The sequence below is a fragment of the Octopus bimaculoides genome, unplaced genomic scaffold (assembly GCF_046866305.1).
Source record: "Octopus bimaculoides isolate indiv1 unplaced genomic scaffold, ASM4686630v1 contig104, whole genome shotgun sequence".
In the NCBI taxonomy this organism is placed as follows: domain Eukaryota; kingdom Metazoa; phylum Mollusca; class Cephalopoda; order Octopoda; family Octopodidae; genus Octopus; species Octopus bimaculoides.
The window spans coordinates 106,816-127,209 of record NW_028315354.1 but is presented as its reverse complement, the minus strand read 5'-3'; the positions used below and the strand labels follow the sequence as shown (position 1 = coordinate 127,209).

The following is a 20,394-nucleotide window of genomic DNA, read 5'->3' as shown; positions in this document are numbered from 1 at the left end:
TTTGCTCAAGAATACAATGTACTGCTCAGTATGGGAATTGAACCCACAATCTAGCCACTGTGAGTGCAACACCCTAACCGCTAGATCACACGCCTTCACACACACACATGTATACATATGCATATATATAGAAGTATATATGTATGCATATGCATGTATGGCAATCATTTTTATGTCTGTTTTCCATGCTAGCATGGGTTAGATGTATATATATTTGATGAATTTTATCTACGTCTGGATCCCATTCATGTCTTAACCCTTACCTATTGCTCAAATAAGGGATCTCTTATTCCAATGGTTTATTCATTAACAGGGGAAATGATAACAATCTAATTGCTCATAGCTAAAAAAATTGTCCGAGACAGAAAATGTAAACACACGAAGTATTGAGTAGAAGCTGAAATTAAGGCGAAGGTGTGAGAATGTTTTGGTTCTGTCTGGAGTTCGTCCGGACGGAAGCGTGGATGGGAGCATGCGCATTGGTGAGCGAAAGAGGTCAGAGGGCAACTGGATGTCATGTTTACAACGAAGAGAAGAAAACCTTCCCCTCCAGATTGTTGACAGGTAAGAAGAAAAGCTCATTTCCCCTTGTTTTTTTTAATGTCAACCCTCCTGTTTCTTAATTTTCCCTTCATACCACAACACACACGCTTTTGTGAGAAGCAGAGGAGTGTTTATAATCCGTAAATAACTTATACTGAAAAAAAGAAGAACCAAAACAAAACAAGAATACATTCTGGCATTTTAAATGAAGATTTCCAAGAGTCTCTTCTTCACAGTTCATTTAATCTACCAAAACCTCGCCCTTGCCTCAGCTTCCTATCATCTTTTGATTTGTTTTATTTCTTTCATCATTTTTCAACGACGACTTCGGGTATTTTCTGTACCCGAAATGGGAGAAGAAGAAGAAATCTAATGGATTGTGTTTGCTTGATTGTTTCTGTCTGTTTTTATGTATCTATGCGTTATAGATATAACGAAATCATGCCAGCAATGTCTCATTTTAAACTAGAAGAAGAAAAAAAGCCTTACAGATTTATTCTCACCTGCTTCAGGTGTGTATGTAAAATGCAGAAAACAGAATCGAAGTTTTATGCATCAGATGCGTCTATTTTTAACGCATCTGTTCGAGTTTAGTTGATACAACAGAGACAATGCTTTTATGAATTTCATAAAATGAGACACCCAACCGTTTAATTTCTTCTGACTCTCCTCCCATTTCGTTAAATCTCACTTGACGCAGAAATACCCGAAGTCATCCGGTTATATTTTGTTTGCAACGTCCTGTACCCAGATATGCATCTATATATATATACAGGTACGTGAAGGTATGTACATACATGTACATATATAGATGTAAAAATTTACATTTCCTTCTCCAAGCCTAGATTCGAAACCGAATCTAAGAATTAGCGGTCGCCCAAACACGACAATCAACAGGCGCGAAAAACAGGTTTTCTTTGTCCTGTCAAAAAGTGATCGATCATCTCCCTTTGACCTTCGACCTTAGAATGTCAGGCGAAATTCAACTGGTCAGCATCTAACCTATTTAGGTACAAACTCTGCTGCAGTATGTATGTCCTTCTAGCTGCCACGATTCTTATAAATAGAGTGGTCAGCAAGACGTCAGGACACACAGGGACAGACAGACAGGGAGACTGCTACTATGAGACCTCTGCTAATGTGAGACAGAGATTTTCCTCCGGCCAAGCAAGATGAGAGAACGAACACACACGAACATATCCTGGTTCCATCATTTGTCTAGCAACTCGAAGCAAGTTGTTAAAATTGAATGTAGTGGCTATTAATATTTATTAACTCCAGCTAATAAAAATGTTATAATTGAATCAGTTACCACTTTGTCATTTCTCAGGCAAACACATGCCTATCGCACCGACACTCAACAAAAACACACTACATTCTGGTGACTCCACTACATTTTGGTGACCCCGTCAAAGAATTCCGGCCTTCCCTGGAACCAGCTTCTACGAAGAATAACAGCCTGCACATCATCTGTCAACAAACCAACTGTGAATTTCTGCGAACACCATGGCTCTTCCAGAACCGAATCCAGCGGTGAATCCATTACCTTCCGACACGACAATTCAAGCGGCGATTACGTGGAAAATTCCCCCATTCTGGACGCACGACCCTGCATTATGGTTTCACCACATAGAAGCCCAGTTTTCTTCTCACCGAATACTGAGCGATGCGTCTCGACTGTCGCATGTAATCGGTTCTCTTTCACCAGAGATCATGAACGTCGTCCGTAATCTCGTCATGGCTCCACACGGTTCTGTGTCGTACGACACCTTTAAAACGACACTTATTAACAGAACTTCCGAGTCCCAACGAAAGCGACTTCACCAACTTCTGACATCCGAAGAATTGGGCGACAGAACGCCTTCCCAGTTTCTAAGAAGAATGAAGCAGCTTCTTGGAGATGAGAGCCTCCCCGACAAAGTGTTCAAGCAGCTTTTTCTCCAGCGTCTACCCTCCAACACACAGGTGGTTCTCGCTTCCACACGAGAATCCACATCCATTGAGGAACTGGCAGAGCTAGCGGACAAAATAGCTGAGGTACTACATAAGTTTTCCACGGTATCGACGGTGACGCCAGCCGCTCCCACTACCAATCCTTTCCTTGCGCCGACCAGTTCTTCCGAAATTGCGGACTTGCGTTCATTAATGACGCAGCAAGCCGCACAAATACAGACCCTCACAACCCAAATACAGGCCCTATCGCTTGGAAACCGGCGCCGAAGCAGCAGCCGACCGCATCGATATGGTAGACGATCCCGCAGTCCCAGTGCTACCCGCAACTCACCCGACACGTGCTGGTACCACCGAAAATTCGGTACACAGGCGCAGAAATGCACCATACTATGCTCATTCGCATCACCCAGTTCGGGAAACGGTACAGCCGGGAACTGAATGCGACGGACGTTCCTGGTTCGCACCCACAAAGTCGCCTGTTTTTCGTTTGCGATCGGGTAACAGGCACACGTTTCCTAGTTGACACCGGCGCGGAAGTCAGCGTAATCCCCGTGTCCAGCATTTCAGGAAAACGAACGGAGACACCAGTCTGTCTTCAGGCAGTCAATCACTCGCCAATCCAACAGTTAGGGAACAGTCCCTAACACTGAACTTGGGACTACGCCGCACATTCCAGTGGGTATTCGTCATCGCAAAACTGCCGACCCCTATCTTAGGAGCCGATTTCCTCCATCATTTCGGTCTCCTAGTAGACATACAAAACAGACGACTTGTCGACAGCACCACACAGCTTACTGTGCGCGGTATAGCCGCTCGTATGGCCACAGTCAGCCCAACCATATTGCTTTCAACAACGACTCGTCACAGTACCATCCTGAAACAGTACCCGGACGTCGCTCGACCAGTTTTCCACAACCAGCCGATCAAGCACGATATCACCCACCACATCAAGACCAGCGGTCCACCTGTTGCTGCACGACCCAGAAGGTTACCACCTGATCGCCTCAAAGCCGTCAAACGGGAATTCCAACACATGCTCGACCTTGGAATCATCCGCCCGTCCAGCAGCAACTGGTCCTCGCCGATACACTGCGTCCCAAAAAAATCATCGACCGACTGGCGAGTTTGCGGTGATTATCGGTCACTAAACAAAAGTACCGTCAGTGATGCTTACCCAGTCCCTTATCTGCAGGATTTTTCTAGCTCGCTGCATGGCGCTCGCATTTTTTCCAAAATCGACCTTGTGCGAGCGTACAACCAAATACCGGTTGAACCCGAGGACATCCCAAAAACAGCAGTCACGACACCTTTCGGAATGTTTGAATTCCTGCGTATGCCTTTCGGTTTACGCAACGCAGCACAGACATTCCAAAGGTTCATCGACATGGTCACCAGAGGTTTGCCTTTCGTCTATGCCTACATAGACGACATACTGGTGGCCAGTAACTCGGAAGAAGAGCATGACCAACATCTGCACTTGCTATTCGAACGTCTGCAAAAATTCGGAGTCGTCATCAATCCCAGCAAATGTGATTTCGGAGTTGCTTCCCTTCATTTTCTCGGGCACATCATCGATAAGGATGGTATTCGTCCCCTCCCTGATAAAGTACAGGCCATCGTGGAATTTTCGCCACCCACATCTCTCCGCAAATTAAGGGAGTTCCTCGGTCTAGTGAATTTTTATCGGAGATTTGTACCTCACCTTGCCGAGATAGCGCAACCGCTCACAGATTTGCTACGTCAGCGAACCTGCAAAAATACCGAAATTGCCCTGGATGAACATCAGCTCGCCTCTTTCGCCGCCCTAAAAAAAGCTTTATCCGACGCTAGTATGTTGGTGTATCCGAAACCAAATGCCTCGCTGTGTTTACTCGTCGATGCATCCGATTCCGGAATAGGAGGCGTCCTACAGCAGCTTGTTGATGGCATATGGCAACCGTTGTCTTTCTTTTCTAAGCGGTTAAAACCCGCCGAAACGAAATACAGTACCTTCAGTCGGGAATTATTGGCGGCATACCTGGCCGTTAAGCATTTCCGACACATGCTAGAGGGTACCAATTTTGCCATATACACCGATCACAAACCACTGGTATATCCATTCAACACCAAGCCTGATCGCCACTCGCCGAGAGAAATCCGCCACCTCGACTTCATATCACAATATACGACGGATATTCGCCACATCAAAGGGACGACTAACTTAGCAGCCGATGCACTGTCTCGAACGCAGATCAATGCCATCCACACCACGTCTACAATTGATCTGGCTAGTATAGCAGCTGAACAGGAGAATGACGAAGAACTTCTAAAGCTCCGGAATTCGCCATCTCTCAAATTTCAACATGTTCCGCTACCATCTTCCTCGGCCCATATTTGGTGTGATATCTCCACTGGTCACCAACGCCCTTATGTACCGCAAAAATATCGTCGTGAAGTTTTCTCTGCTCTGCATTCTCTGTCACATCCTGGTATTCGCTCCACTCAAAAGCTGATATCAACCCGTTTTGTGTGGACCAATATCAACAAGGACATCAGAGAATGGACCAAGTGCTGTGTCGCGTGCCAAAAAGCAAAAATCTACCGGCACATAAAATCACCAATCGGTTCATTTTCGCAACCCGACGCACGATTTCAGCACGTTCACATTGATATCGTAGGACCTCTGCCACCTTCGCAGAATTACACTCATCTACTCACCTGCGTGGACCGTTTTTCGCGATGGCCCGAAGCTTGGCCCTTATCCGATTCATCCGCAGAAACGGTCGCCAAAACGCTGATATCACAATGGGTTTCGCGTTTTGGCACACCCGCAACAATCACCACAGACAGAGGACGTCAGTTCGATTCCCACCTTTTCGCCGAACTGACTCGTCTACTCGGGTGCAAACACACCCGCACTACTGCTTACCACCCTGCAGCAAATGGCATGGTTGAACGCTTCCACCGCCAACTCAAAGCAGCTATTATAGCATCTGCAGACTCTTCCAACTGGCTGGAACATCTCCCCTTCATCCTCCTTGGTATTCGATCCACGGTTAAGGAGGAAGTTGGACACACTCCGGCAGAACTAGTCTACGGCTCAACACTCACCTTACCTGGGCAGATGATTGAACCTGTTGCATCACAACACCTTCCTGACCCAGCACAATATGTGCACCGATTGCGGACATCCATGTCGCTTTTGTCACCTGCAGGCCCCAGACAACAGAACGTCGTTTCACATGTTCCCAAGTGTAATAATTAAATTGTATAACTCGTTATGTTATCTCTGCGAGTCAGTCCGAGGGAAACATAACAGAGTTTATTGGCGTCGCCGATAGGATACATGCTTACTTTACCGTAAAATTATTCATCGTAATAACAATGGCTGAAAAACAGACAGTAGAACTTATTAAATTGTTTAGGGAACAAATGGACAAGCAAATGCAACAACATCAGAGAGATATGGACGCTCTGTTAAAACTGTTTGGTGCTCGACAAGTTGAAGGCGATTCTAGTGGCTATTTTTCAGCTGCTTCAACAACAGTGTCGATTCCACCATTTACTGCATTTGATTCAGCGACAGAACTATGGCCTGATTACTGGTCAAGATTCCGTACGTTTGTGGCTGCTAATGCTGTACCTGAAAAACGCATGGCACAAGTGTTCCTGACCAATCAGACTGCTACTGTTTACAAACAACTTGCTAATCTGGCTACCCAACAAAATCCGCCTAAAGATATCAACAACTTGATAATGGACGAAATCGTTGACTTCATGAAGGAACAGTTCGACCCTAAACTTTTCATTGTGAGAGAGCGTTTCAGGTTTTGGAGTGATATGCAGCGGAAGCCAGGCGAAACTCTCCAGGAGCTGGCAGCACGTATACGCCAGGATGCAGCTACCTGTGATTTTCCAGCGATCACCAACCCACAGGATGAAGCTCTGAGACAGAGATTCATATGTTCGGTTAACAATGAAGCGGTTCTGAAGGCGCTTTTTAAGATAAAAGACTCAGAACTAGATTTTGCCCGTGCTGTCCAGGTTGCCATTGAGACTGAAGACGCAGCAAAGGTTGCAAAAGAAACTGTATACGGTTCCAAAACCAAGCAGGTGTACAAGGTCCAGCAGAACAGGAATAAGAGTCCTCAAAAGAAACATCAGCAGTCTTATTCCACAAACCAGGAGAAATGCTACCGATGTGGAAAGGCCCACAAAGCAACAGACTGTCCTTTCAGGGAAACCAAATATCATTTTTGTGATAAAAAGGGTCATTTGCAAGCGGTGTGTAGGAAAAAACAACATCAGCAACGCAATGGCCATTCACAAACTCCCGTGAAAAGAATCACAAAAGCTGAGCTAGTCAAGGCGATCCTAGGTGAAGTTTCCCGAGACACTCACAGTTTAATTGTGCCAGTAACAATCCAGAACAGACTGTTCACAATGGAATTGGACACTGCTACTACAGGCAATTTTGTTTCCTTGTCAGTCTGGAAACAACTTGGAAGACCAAAGCTGCAAGATGTCAAGCATCGCTATGAATCTGCCAGCAAGCACAACCTGCCTGTTCTAGGAACTTTCATGGGCCAAACCAAGGATCCAACAACTGGTAAGCAGGATCTTATACCTTACATAGTCACCAAGATCTCTGATCTTAATTTGCTGGGTCGGAATGCTATCCAGACTCTGGGAATTTCCGTAGACACTGCTCTAGGTTTGAAAAGCATAGACAGCCAAGCTAAGAGGGAAGGTGCAGAAGGGATGTATCCAAAGACCTCAAGCGAGCCCTATGTTTCCCTGCAGCAAGATTGTCACAACATGTGTGATGAATTTCCAGATCTTTTCAAGCAAGAATTGGGATGTCTCAAGAACTTTGAACTGGAAGTGAAGTTCAAATCGGACGCAACACCAGTCTTTCACAAGGCACGTCCGGTCCCATTTGCTCTTCGTGATGACCTGGCCAAAGGTTACGAAGAAGGCATCGCCAAGGGAATCTGGAAGCCTGTTCAATTCAATGAATACGGAACGCCAGTGGTACCGATTCGTAAAGCACACGCTTCAAGCAACCTGAAGCCCAAACTACGGATTTGTGGTGACTACTCTGTGGGAATTAATGACCAACTTGCTGATCACCGTCATTCAATGCCACTCCCTGCTGAACTGATGCAGAAACTCGGAGGTGGATTCGGATATACAAAGATAGACCTTGCTGATGCCTATAATCAGATCAAGCTGGCTCCAGAAAGTCAACGCAGACTCGCACTCAGCACTCACCGTGGAGTACTCCTGCAACAACGACTCCCTTTCGGAATTAAGTCAGCACCTGGTTACTTTCAGGAGATCATGGAAAACCTGACCCATGATCTACCTGGAGTGGCCGTCTTCCAGGATGACATGCTCGTCAGTGGGAAAGATGCAAACAGTCACTTAAACAACCTAAAGTGTCTGCTCACACGTCTAAGCGACAATGGACTCAGATGTCGCCGTGAAAAGTGCCAGTTTGCACTACCCAGTGTAGAATACCTTGGACACATTTTGTCGGCTGAAGGGATCACTAAGGGATCCAAAGTCGAAGCAGTCTTAAAGATGCCACGTCCAACGAACGAATCAAGCTTGAAATCTTTCCTAGGTTCAGTTCAGTTTTATGGAAAGTTTATCCCAAACCTAGCCAGTATAGCAGAGCCACTCTATTGCCTTACAAAAAAGTCAACTATTTGGAAGTGGGGAGATGAGGAACAGTCAGTTTTTGATCACTTGAAAAATGTACTTTCATCAAGTCAAGTTCTGATACACTTCGATCCAAACAAAACTTTGCGACTGGCTTGCGACGCATCAAACGTTGGTATTGGAGCAGTCCTGTTTCACCGCTATCCTGATGGAAGCGAGCGCCCAATATCCAATATGTCCAAGACTCTCACTTCTGCACAGCGTAACTACAGTCAAATTCAAAAGGAAGCCCTAGCTATCATATTTGGCTTGCAGAAGTTTTACCAATATTTGTACGGTCGTAAATTCGTACTCGTGACTGACCACAAGCCACTGACATCACTATTCAGTCCGAGGAAAGGGACGCCACTTCTCGCTGCTAACAGACTAGCACGATGGGCCCTGTGGCTGAACCAGTTTGACTACACCATTGAATATCGGAAATCAGCAGATCATGGCAATGCTGATGCCCTCAGTTGCTTGCCATTCGGTGATGACAACGACTTTGACAGAAAGGAAAATGGTGAAGACATAGACATGGTGTGTGCCATCAAAGCTCTTAGTATTCAAGTCCAACCTGTGGATGCTAACGTCCTCCGTCAAGAGTCAGGGAAAGATCCAGTGATATCTACAGTGATGCGCTACGTCCGTGAAGGCTGGCCACCAAAGAACATGGAGATCAATGACGAATGTCATTGATATATATATGGCGGACATGACTTTTGTTTATTCATAACGAACATTGGGTGAGTGCGTTCTTTGTATGTAATTGAACAATAAATGTAATAATTAAATTGTATAACTCGTTATGTTATCTCTGCGAGTCAGTCCGAGGGAAACATAACACCAAGGACATCAACACTTGGACTCATGTTTTCGTCAGAAACGATGGCATACCATCGCAACTCCGGCCACCATATTCCGGGCCGTACAAAGTCATCAAACGAGAACCCAAGTATTTCGTCCTCGATATCGGAGGTAAACGAAATACCGTTTCGATTGATCGTTTGAAAAAAGGCTTCATCGAGGACGACTTACATTCAGTTCCCTCTGTTCCTCGAACAGACTCACCAACCCCAGCAAGCACTACAGATTCTGCACAACCCCGGCACACTAAATCGGGAAGAACTGTTCGATGGCCCGCAAGGTTTGTGCAAGTTTTTCGGGTAAGTCCCAATTCTCAACCTACCCATCTTCTTTAATGGAACGCATACATCAAAACATAACTCATATGACTGCATCACCTACATTCAAACCTAAAGAATTCAACGAACAATTTGTATACATAAAAGAAAACATTGTTCCATATCAGCGAAAAACTTTCTGTTTGAACATTTTACTGAACATTTCACAAGCGAACTTTTTCGATGAACATTCTTTCATTTTTTGCATGTACATATGTTTTGTTTTCTTTTTAAACTGTTTTGCTTTCTTGTAAAAATATTTTGTTATCTGACGTTTACACACACTTGCAACAGTCACATTCTCACTCGTGCTACCATTTGATCTTTTGCACCACTGAAATACAACCTGCCTCTATTTAGACCTCTAGTGGGTCGAGCAATCAATAGATGCACGTCTCTTTCAACGCGCCAACATGTTTCTGCCTGGGCACATATATGCATTGCCCACCATATAGCACACACCAACAGTGAATCCTTGCTTCATATTTTTTTTATGTCCCATGTTTTTGACATTCACTTGTCTGTTGCACCTTGTAAAATCTTTTTGTGCATACACAAAAAGATAACATTTCCAAAATCGTTCGATCTCCGGCCTTCTCACTAGAAGAGGGGTAGTGTAAAAATTTACATTTCCTTCTCCAAGCCTAGATTCGAAACCGAATCTAAGAATTAGCGGTCGCCCAAACACAACAATCAACAGGCGCGAAAAACAGGTTTTCTTTGTCCTGTCAAAAAGTGAACGATCATCTCCCTTTGACCTTCGACCTTAGAATGTCAGGCGAAGTTCAACTGGTCAGCATCTAACCTATTTAGGTACAAACTCTGCTGCAGTATGTATGTCCTTCTAGCTGCCACGATTCTTATAAATAGAGTGGTCAGCAAGACGTCAGGACACACAGGGACAGACAGACAGGGAGACTGCTACTATGAGACCTCTGCTAATGTGAGACAGAGATTTTCCTCCGGCCAAGCAAGATGAGAGAACGAACACACACGAACATATCCTGGTTCCATCATTTGTCTAGCAACTCGAAGCAAGTTGTTAAAATTGAATGTAGTGGCTATTAATATTTATTAACTCCAGCTAATAAAAATGTTATAATTGAATCAGTTACCACTTTGTCATTTCTCAGGCAAACACATGCCTATCGCACCGACATATGTGGAGGTTTCTGTGTGTGGGGGTGTATGGGTGTATGTGGGTATGTGGGTATGTACACATGGGTATGCGCTTACGTATGTGCGCACGTGTTTGTAAATAGGTGTCTGCACGCTAGCAGACACATATGTAAACGCTCACTTTAATTACCTCCCCTCACCCACCCGAATGACTCCTTGACCACAACCTTTAGCATCACATCAGAGACACCCTCCCTTTATATTTCTATGTAAACTAGCGTTCTCATGCCTCTAAAGCCCGTGGAATAATATCGGTGACCCCGTCGTAACTCTATGTAAACAAACCTTCTGACGGTCACTGACCATGTAACACCTCAGCTGGTAAGTTACCCCTTCATTTCGCTTTTGTCTTGCTACTAAATGTTTTATTATGTTCTCCCTGGTGAGAAACAAGTGATAATTCCAGCTACCCTTTCTTTTTTTGTGAAATGGCCCTCATTTGCTTGGAACTTTCATCGACATGCGTTTTGCTCCATTTGTTGTTATTATGCATATACTTATATATTATTTGTATTTTATTGAAGGAATCCCCGTTCTTCCTATCAAGTTCACAGGTGCCCTTAACTCAGTCAGACCCATTAAACTTCACTTTTTCCCACCCCTTTTTCCGGGATAACACTTAACCCCTCCCCTTTTCATCTCCTAATTACGTGGTTACCCTGTTGTCCACTTCTACCTGACAACGACACGTCAACAGCTGATTTTAAAGGAAGGAGATAATTTGACTTCACTAACTATTTCAGAAGAGGTGCGCATTGCCTAATTACTAAACACTCAAATGGTTCAGTGTTTTTAATTCTGGTGACTTTCGCTTATTGGCGCCTCAGAGATGTTCTTGATCTGCGCGGGATTTGGCTGCTATTTCTCGCTGTGGAAGACAGGTGTCTATGATCTGTGCGTGATTTGGCAGCTGTTTCTAGCTATGTAGATGTCTCCAACGACTAGAACTCTAGAGCCTCAAGAGATTACTTTACTTGCTGTTAGTTTCAACAACAACCACTGGCTTCCAGTCCGGCTATTTGCAGAGACTGAATTAGTGGTTAACAGTAATCCATGTGTCCTGTTTCTATTACTCCTTCCTTTACCATTTGTAGTCACCGTGTTTCTTATAGAAAACCTTTGAAAGACCACCCATACTACCTTTACACAGAAACTTAAGTAAGATCAATATTTCTAATACACAGTTTGTCAACATCAGTTGCTGAGATGTCCAGAAGAAAATGAAACAAAGTGTTTCGGCCAGAAGCAACTCAAGTGGAGGTCTCCGATGAAATTTCCCAGCTCGTTCAGGTATGGTAGTATGTTATTGCAATTTGCAATTCGTTTTCTTTCTGAATGTCAAGTTTTATTGACTTCTCTTTCTTTACTAACATTGAAAATGCTTTGATATGGTATTTTACTCACTTATTTAAAAAAAAAAAAAACATCCAAAGCTTTATTATTTTTTGTTGTTGTTTCATTTCCACACAGCAGAAATGTTAGAAGGTAAGTTTCTATTTAAAAACCTGATATATATATATAAAAAAAAAAAAAAGTCTCACATTTTATGAATCTTTATAACTGATTGTGAATATTGGTGTGGTTGTACCCCCGCCCCCTCTGTTAAACTTTAAATCACTGTGAAATAGGAAGTTAGTATTGTAGAACAAAGATCAGTTTGATCAGATATGTTGGTATCAAAATGGTGTAGAGTTTCTTTTTCTTTTCTTTTTTTCTTTTGTTGGTTTGTAATATTTTAAGCCACTTCACTGAATTTCCTTTGCAGATTCATAGCTTGTTGAGAGCCTCCGAGAAATGTGCTGTTGGTCAGACCAAACTCAAACGAGTGCTCATCTCCATAGCCGGTGTGTCCACACTTGTTCTCAAAGGAAATTCCGAGTTGACTGCAGAGACCTGCAATGGCTGCTAATATTTTTAGAGATTCAGGACGATTTTGTCTCTTGATATTTGTGTTATTTTTTGAGTTCTGTATCTATTTTGTCCTTGTCTGCATGAGTGGCTCCGTGGTTAAGAAGTTTGCTTCGCAACCACATGGGCTGACCAAAACTTTCAGAGTGGATTTGCTAGATGGAAACTGAAAAAAACTCATATATATGTGTGTGTGTGTGTATATATATATATATATATATATATATATATATATATATATATATATATATATATATATATATGTGTGTGTATATAGATATATATATACACACACACACGTGTGGTTATGTACAAGGAGTGAGAGTGAACGAGTAGACAGGCATGAAGAAGCATTGGAGATTGATTTGCAGTGCTGCTCATTGGGGTTAATTGATGATGGTGACTTTGCATGTGGTGTGTCCCCTCCCCTCCACTAGTACCAAGACCACCATCATTCACCCTAATTTCAAAATGTTTTTAAAACTTGCGCATATGCGCACGGCCTGTTATTAATTATCGGTTGAATGACATCACGTAAAGTTTGATAATTTAAAAAATTTTTATGAATTTGTGTTCTGCAAATATCTTGTACAATTATGCAAGTCCCACCCCCATAAACCTCTGTGGATCCTCAAATTAGACTTAACTGGTATCGATCCCAGTAGGAATTTTTGTATAGATTTAAGAGGTATGTAAATGATAAATTGTTTTGATAACATAATTATCTGTTAGTAAATATCTTTTCCTTACACACACACACACACACACACACACACAAACAAACTACCTTTATCCTGTGAGGTGTCGAAATTAAAAATTTCAAATTTTATTTTATGTTTTAGTTATTTTAGAACTTCAGATTTTTTTTCTATAATTCTATTTATATAAATTACCATTTTGTGTGATGTTTTGGCTTGTAGAGACTGCAGTATATTTTTGGTTACTGTTATAAAAAAAGTGACAAGGAATAGTCCTACAAATGAAAGTAAATTACATGTTACCAATTCTTTTAGTCCTGCCACCTCTGTTTACCATTCTTGTATACTTTGAAATGGACTTTGTCTCTGTAAAAATTTTTTGTTTACTCTGTACGTTTTCTTCCTTTGGCAACAATTTCTCAAAGATCAATTTAATTTTTCAATCGAACATTAGATCTGCAGGTGACTTGCCTGAACTGATATTTAGAATTTATTTAGCATTTCGTCATTGCCTAATTTTTTTTTTCTCTCTAGCACTTACTTCAAAGTATCTACAAATCATTCTGCTTGCCCATTTGACCCTGGGTGGTAGGGTGGAGTAAACGTGTGCTTGATTGCATGCATTTTATACAATTTCTTGAACTCATCCTGTAAATTATGTTCCATTGTCCGATACTATGGTGTCTGGAACATTGTATTGAGCAAAAAAGTTCATGCAGGAACTTTGCTACCTTCGCGGTAGGTTGACCGCACCTACATACTTCCGGTCACATGGTAAGGCTATCAACAATGTAGTAGGCACCATTCACTGGTCCAGTGTAGTCTATATGTACTCTGGACAATGGACTCAGGCCATGATTGGTATTTGTGGTGCCTTGGCTGCTGGCACACAACCTCTACAAGATTTTACCAAATTTTCAATGTCCTGGTCCAGTGTCGGCCAAGACGCATAACTCCTTGTCAAAGCTTTCATTCTCGACATCCCCAGGTGTCCACTACGAAATTCATGTAATATCTGTTTCTGTAGGGCAGTTGGTACCACCACGGCCTTTCCTCAGCTTCAATGTCCCAGGCTTTGGGATTGATGTCGGTCAGTTTTAGGCTTTGCCTCAGCTGATCCTTGTATCAGTGGCATGGATGGCCACACAGTGGTCACCAGATAAAATCTGACGCAGTAGCTTGGTTTCTTTCATTCTTGCATTTGTGGCCTGTCCATTTCAGGATGATGGCCTCGATGCTATTGTTTTAATTTAATATTGAGATCACATATTTTTGGTATCTTTTTACAATTATATTTTCATGTTCTTGAATTCCGGATGGATTTGACGAAAGCCTTCTTGACTCTATCCACATTTTCTGTTTCTGGTTCAGAATCTAATATGATTGTCTTTTCTGTTCTTGAAAATATTTTATAAGGTCCTATATAACAAGGACTTAACGAATGAGGAGTGATTTCTTTATTACCCACAAGGGGGCCAGTGGGGACATATAACAATTAGAAAAAAACAAAAACTTATGATAAAAATGAATGATAATGAAAATGAGCTACTTTATTTCATTATATTGGCTATGAAAGCCGTACATAGGTGGAGTAGCTGCGGGCTGGACAAAGACATTGATGAGATGAATGATGAACACGATGATATTAATGGGAGAAGGCAGAAGTCTCCCGCCGAACTCTGCTTCTCTAAAACATTGTTCTTTTATAATTTACATATTTGAGGCAATAAACCTCTTAGCACAGTTTCTTATTGGACTCAAGCTCCTTACAATGAAGTACTAAGCCTCTTACTGCAGACGACACCATGTCCTTAAAATGAAGCACCTGCCTCTTACAACTCTTCTCATGGGTCACATGCCCCTTCAGTATGAGGCACTCATCCTCTTACAATCTTCCGACCCAAAGTGCCACTTAGGCACTCCAACAGTGCCACGATCGGAAGCACAATATATCCTCAGGGAAGGAGTCCATTCAGGCTATGTCTCCTCCCTTGACAAGCCCTGTAAAAAAGCTCTCCCAACGCCTCCTCTCACCTTCTGGAGAAAACCAAATATTGTTCCTCCATTTGTTCGAGGCTACAACTTCCTCTGTCGGTGGCACAATTCCCACCGACGGGGCTTTGGAACATGCCAGCAGTGTGTATTAGCAATCATTTTGTTTGGCCAGGACATACATTCATGGGTTACTCTGTTTCTCTGGCACGAAAAGAGTCTTGTAAAACCAGTGGAGATGTCACGGCAAATGTATTGGAATCAACTGAAATTGCAATGCAGAAGAATTTGATTTACCTGTTTCCAAAGCAGACCCTGAGCAGTTTAAGGGGGCCTTTCGTCAAACGATGCTGTTGGGAGGCATTGACCTGCCCCTGCAGGTGCTAAGTTGCAAGCCCGACTGATTTAGGCTGGTTGACTTTTGCCCCTGCCACTGCTTCATATTTTTTAATGGGATCTTCTTCACGAAGTCGCTGCCCTTCATCAGACACGAGGATGGTGACTTCATCCACATATGCTGTTGCTCCCTTACCATAACGTAGATCATGTGGTCTTCCTGCACAGTCCCCAACCTCCGCAGCAGTGGCTCAAGGGCTAATATATGCAGAAGCAGCAACAGGGGGCAGCCCTGGCAAATTTAATGCTTGATTGCGAATGGCTTTGAGAAGAGACCGTTCACCTGGATGACTGATTCGATCAATGATATACATAGCATTGATCCAGCCATGGAAAGTTGAGCCCAGTCTGACCCCCACCAGATACCGATGGTCAACCGTATCGAATGCTGTAGACTGGTCTAAATTCACCAGTGCCCCACCCTTGCCAGGAATTTTTCCTACCTGCTCTATGGTGTAGTAAATGAGGTGAAGGTTGTCGTAGCAACTGGAAAAAGGGATCTGCTGTAAGGAAAGTATTTCCCAGCAGCGAAAGACCAGACCTGAGTCAATCAGAAACAGCCAGAATCATCTTCCTTAAACATTGCTGGATAAAATTTGCGAAGTTGAGACAGAAATCTAGGGCAGTGAAAGATGAAACATTGGTAAAAAAATGAAGCCAAGAAAGTGATGCAGTTGTTGGTGGGGGTCAATGAAGGCAGGTCCTTAGGAGTCACAGTTTTGGTAGGGTGCCATCTTCTTCGTTTGTTTTACTATCAACTCTCAGTCTGCTGAGGGGTAATGTTGTAAAACGTGATAAATCTTTTTTGAATACTTCAAAGGTTAATCCCAAATAAGGAGCCAAAGTATTAAAGGAGTCTCAATATGGTAGAGGTCTGATGGATTTAATTGGTGAATCCTCTTCAATTCACAATTTACCATCTTAACGAAGAACATATTGGGCCATGTGGCTCTGGGTTCTTTACATTTAAGAATTCCTTCTGGCTGAAGGAATTTAATCCTGGGTCTCTGTTTAGTGAAGTTGCGCCTGAGAATAAAGAGTAGCAACATTTACACAGACCCCACTTCTTTGTCTAATGATAAACATTCAAATGCAGTGAAACACTCAGTTTCTTTTAGTGATTTGTGTATCCGTTTTTTGGGATTACAACTTAGAAACCATTTGCATAGAGTTTGGTAGCTCTGTCTTACAATGTCAAAGGGATAGTTATGCTTGATAATTTCCAGGTCAATAGTTTTAATTCCTAAGAAAATACCAGCTTGCTACCAATTACTTCCTAACTGATGTGCCACCTTCAGGAGATGCTTCTCTTCCAGGTTTTGAGAACCAACTTATTGGGATAGAACCTCTAATGGTTGTGAATCAGTCTGTACTTTCTTGTTCTCAACCTTTGCAGATTCAACTGTCTGTGATGTCGTCAGGACCTCCTCCATACACGTTGGAGTCTCAACTGCCACTGTTTGAACTTGCTTCTCTTCAATCTTTGGAGTCTCAACTTGCTATGGTTTCCTTTCTGATGTAGGTGCCAACGTGGGATTCTTATAAGTAGTTGGCACCCTAGACATCATTTCAGAGGAATTTTGGAAAAGCATTCCCCACAAATCACAACATGACCACAGGGATAGAATTTCATGTTGTATTTCTTTACTTCACACAACCTACATGGTGCCTGTGCTGTGAATAATAGCTTTAATTTTTCTTTCAACTTTGCATTTTTAAGTGGAGTTAATTCTCTTGCTTTTAAAGTAAAAATTTCCACTCTCATGGACTAGATAACTAGCAACCACCACACCAGAGAGCCTTTCTCTATTTCGCATGTTGAGCTTCATGCAGTACTTAACTAAAATGGTCAAGTGTTCCTCCTCAGAATGAAACACTTTCTTTACAGCAAGGTGCAGACAATTGTTGCCTTCTTTGTTCACAGCGTTTACGTCTGCACAAAAAAACTTCTTTTAAAAAAAATGAGATTTTAAAATCCACACCATACCTAATATCACTTTTAAATGTCAAGTCATACCCTAATTCAAACACAACTATGCTTTCCCATTGGACACCTCTTAAACTTCCTATGAGAAAGAATCACTTTGTGCTGATAGAAGTAAATGAGAAAGAGTTATTATATATTATTATTATTCATAATTTACATTTGTTTTCTTATGGTAATCATAAATATAATAGAAAATAGCACAAATAAATAAATAGTTGATATACTGGAAATTCTTTCTTTCGAATACGTAGAGGCATATTTATATAATAAATATTGATCTACGTTATAATTGTTTTTTTTATGTGTTTTAACTTTGTTTTTTTTTTATGTATTTGAATTCTCATTGCAAATACTCTTAAACATACGGATTTCGAACCAATATTTTGTGATTTAGCATTCCTTGAACATAGAATTTCATGTGTCTTTTTGAAATATTGTACTCAAGTGGCTTATGTACAGAGATATGTATTGTTTATCAATCAAATATTGTATATAAGTCAAAACAAATTGTTGGCTTTGTCTTTTTCAAAAATTTTTATATTATAATGTAAATAAATTGTTAGATTGTCAATTGTATTTTTCTATTTAATTTATTATTTGTAATTTATACTCCTATGTCTGTGGTATTCAACTGCTGTACCTGTGAACTGGATGTTTTACACTCCATATAATTTTTTTTTCTTTTGTTACATTATATATATATATATATATATACACACACACACACACACACACACGTAAAAAGAACCCTTCATGTGTCATTGATGCCAGTGTTGCCTGACTGTTTCCATGCCAGTGGCAAGGAAAAAGCATTCTAGCGTGGTCGTTGCCAGTGCCGCCTGACTGGCTCCTGTGCCAGTGAAATATAAAAAGCACCCACTACACTCTCATAGTGGTTCATGTTAGAAAGGGCATCCAGCCGTAGAAACCTTGCCAGATCAGATTGGAGCCTGGTGCAGCCTCCTGGCTTGCCAGCCCTCAGTCAAACCATCCAACCGACTCAGTGAGAACAAAGTCTGGCTGACCAGCTAGAACCTTGGCCAGAGGGAAAACTGAAGTTTACTGTCAGCAACTGTGAGACAACGTCCCACAACCCTACGAGCTCTAATTCTCTTCTCTTACAACATCATTCTATCTCTCTCTGTAGTTACTACTAAACATTGAAATAGGACACAAACACAAACTTTACTTCGCATGCTTTTGGATCTATCAGAACCTGTCCGTCGAGGCAAGGTATTGTAACATAATGGTAAACAAACACGTCCTTAAAACTTCAAGCATTGTTCATCTTTCACATCCTACAACTTGCCAGTATAACAACAAATTTTTATCGTCAAAACCGCTGACTCTGACATTTCATAATATTGTGTCCCTAATCCAACCTTACCCTTTACGACTGGTAACTACACAAATTATTATCGTTACATATATATATATATATATATATATATATATATACACGCACACACATACACCTTACAAACTGATTGGCGGCAAGAAGGGCATCCAACTGTAGAATCATACCACAAATGAACCCATTAGCTTGCTTACCAACCACACGGTTCCGGGTTCATTCCCTCTGCGTGGCACCTTGGGCAAGTGTCTTCTACTATAGCCTCGGGCCCACCAAAGCTTTGTGAGTGGATTTGGTAGACGGAAACTAAAAGAAGCCCGTCGTATATATATATATATATATATAATCATCATCATCATCATCATCATCGTTTAACGTCCGCTTTCCATGCTAGCATGGGTTGGACTATTTGACTGAGGACTAGTGAAACCGGATGGCAACACCAGGCTCCAATCTAATTTGGCAGAGTTTCTACAGCTGGATTCCCTTCCTAACGCCAACCACTCAGAGAGTGTAGTGGGTGCTTTTACATGTCACCCGCACGAAGGCCAGTCAGGCGGTACTGGCAACGGCCACGCTCAAAATTGTGTCTTTTATGTGCCACCCGCACAAGACTCAGTCCAGGGGCACTGGCAACGGTCTCGCTAGAAAATCTTATGAAGGCCAGTGAGGCGGTACTGACAACGGTCACACTCAAAATGGTGCATCTTATGCGCCACCCGCACAAGAGCCAGTCCAGGGGCACTGGCAACGATCTCACTTGGCTTGCCGGGTCTTCTCACGCACAGCACATTTCCAAAGGTCTCGGTCAGTAGCCATCGCCTCAGTGAGGCCCAATGTTCGAAGGTCTTGCCTCACCACCTCAGCCCAGGTCTTCCTGGGCCTACCTCTTCCACGGGTTCCCTCAACTGTTAGGGTGTGGCACTTTTTCACGCAGCTATCCTCATCCATTCTCACCACATGTCCATACCAGCGCAATCGTCTCTCTTGCACACTACAACTGATGCTTCTTATATTCAGCTTTTCTCTCAAGATACTTACACTCTGACGGGTATGCACACTGACATTACACATCCAACGGAGAATACTGGCTTCATTCCTTGCGAGCTTACACATGTCCTCAGCAGTTACAGCCCATGTTTCACTGCCATGTAGCATGGTTGTTCATACACATGCGTCATACAGTCTGCCTTTTACTCTGAGTGAGAGTCCCTTTGTCGCCAGCAGAGGTAAGAGCTCTCTAAACTTTGCCCAGGCTATTCTTATTCTAGCAGCTACACTTTCAGCGCACCCACCCCCACTACTAACTTGGTCACCCAGATAGCGGAAGCTATCGACTATCTCTAGTTTTTCTCCCTGGAATGAGATAGAAGTTGTTTCCTGTTTGTTTACAGTGTTTATTGCACCTGAACATCTGCCACATACAAAAACTAACTTCCTAGTTAACCTGCCTTTGATATTGCTGCACCACTTATGTGTCCATAGCTTGCACCGGGTACGTCTTATAGAGTTACT

At 42.4% G+C, this 20,394-nt stretch overlaps 1 protein-coding gene across 36 annotated transcripts in view; it reads left to right on the top strand.

Moving 5' to 3' along the window:
• Nucleotides 1-411: 411 nt before the first annotated feature.
• The window catches only part of LOC149129218 (uncharacterized), a 78,325-nt gene continuing 58,342 nt past the window's right edge, over nt 412-20,394 (top strand). For all 36 annotated transcript variants that reach the window (XR_016240246.1, XR_016240243.1, XR_016240230.1 and 33 more), the window contains exons 1-2: nt 412-564; nt 11,729-11,834. Coding sequence is in view for 2 of the 36 variants with exons in the window: in XM_089346700.1 (XP_089202826.1) it covers nt 423-564; nt 11,729-11,834 (248 nt within the window). In the remaining 34 variants the exon portion in view is untranslated. The remainder of the gene's footprint in view (nt 565-11,728; nt 11,835-20,394) is intronic.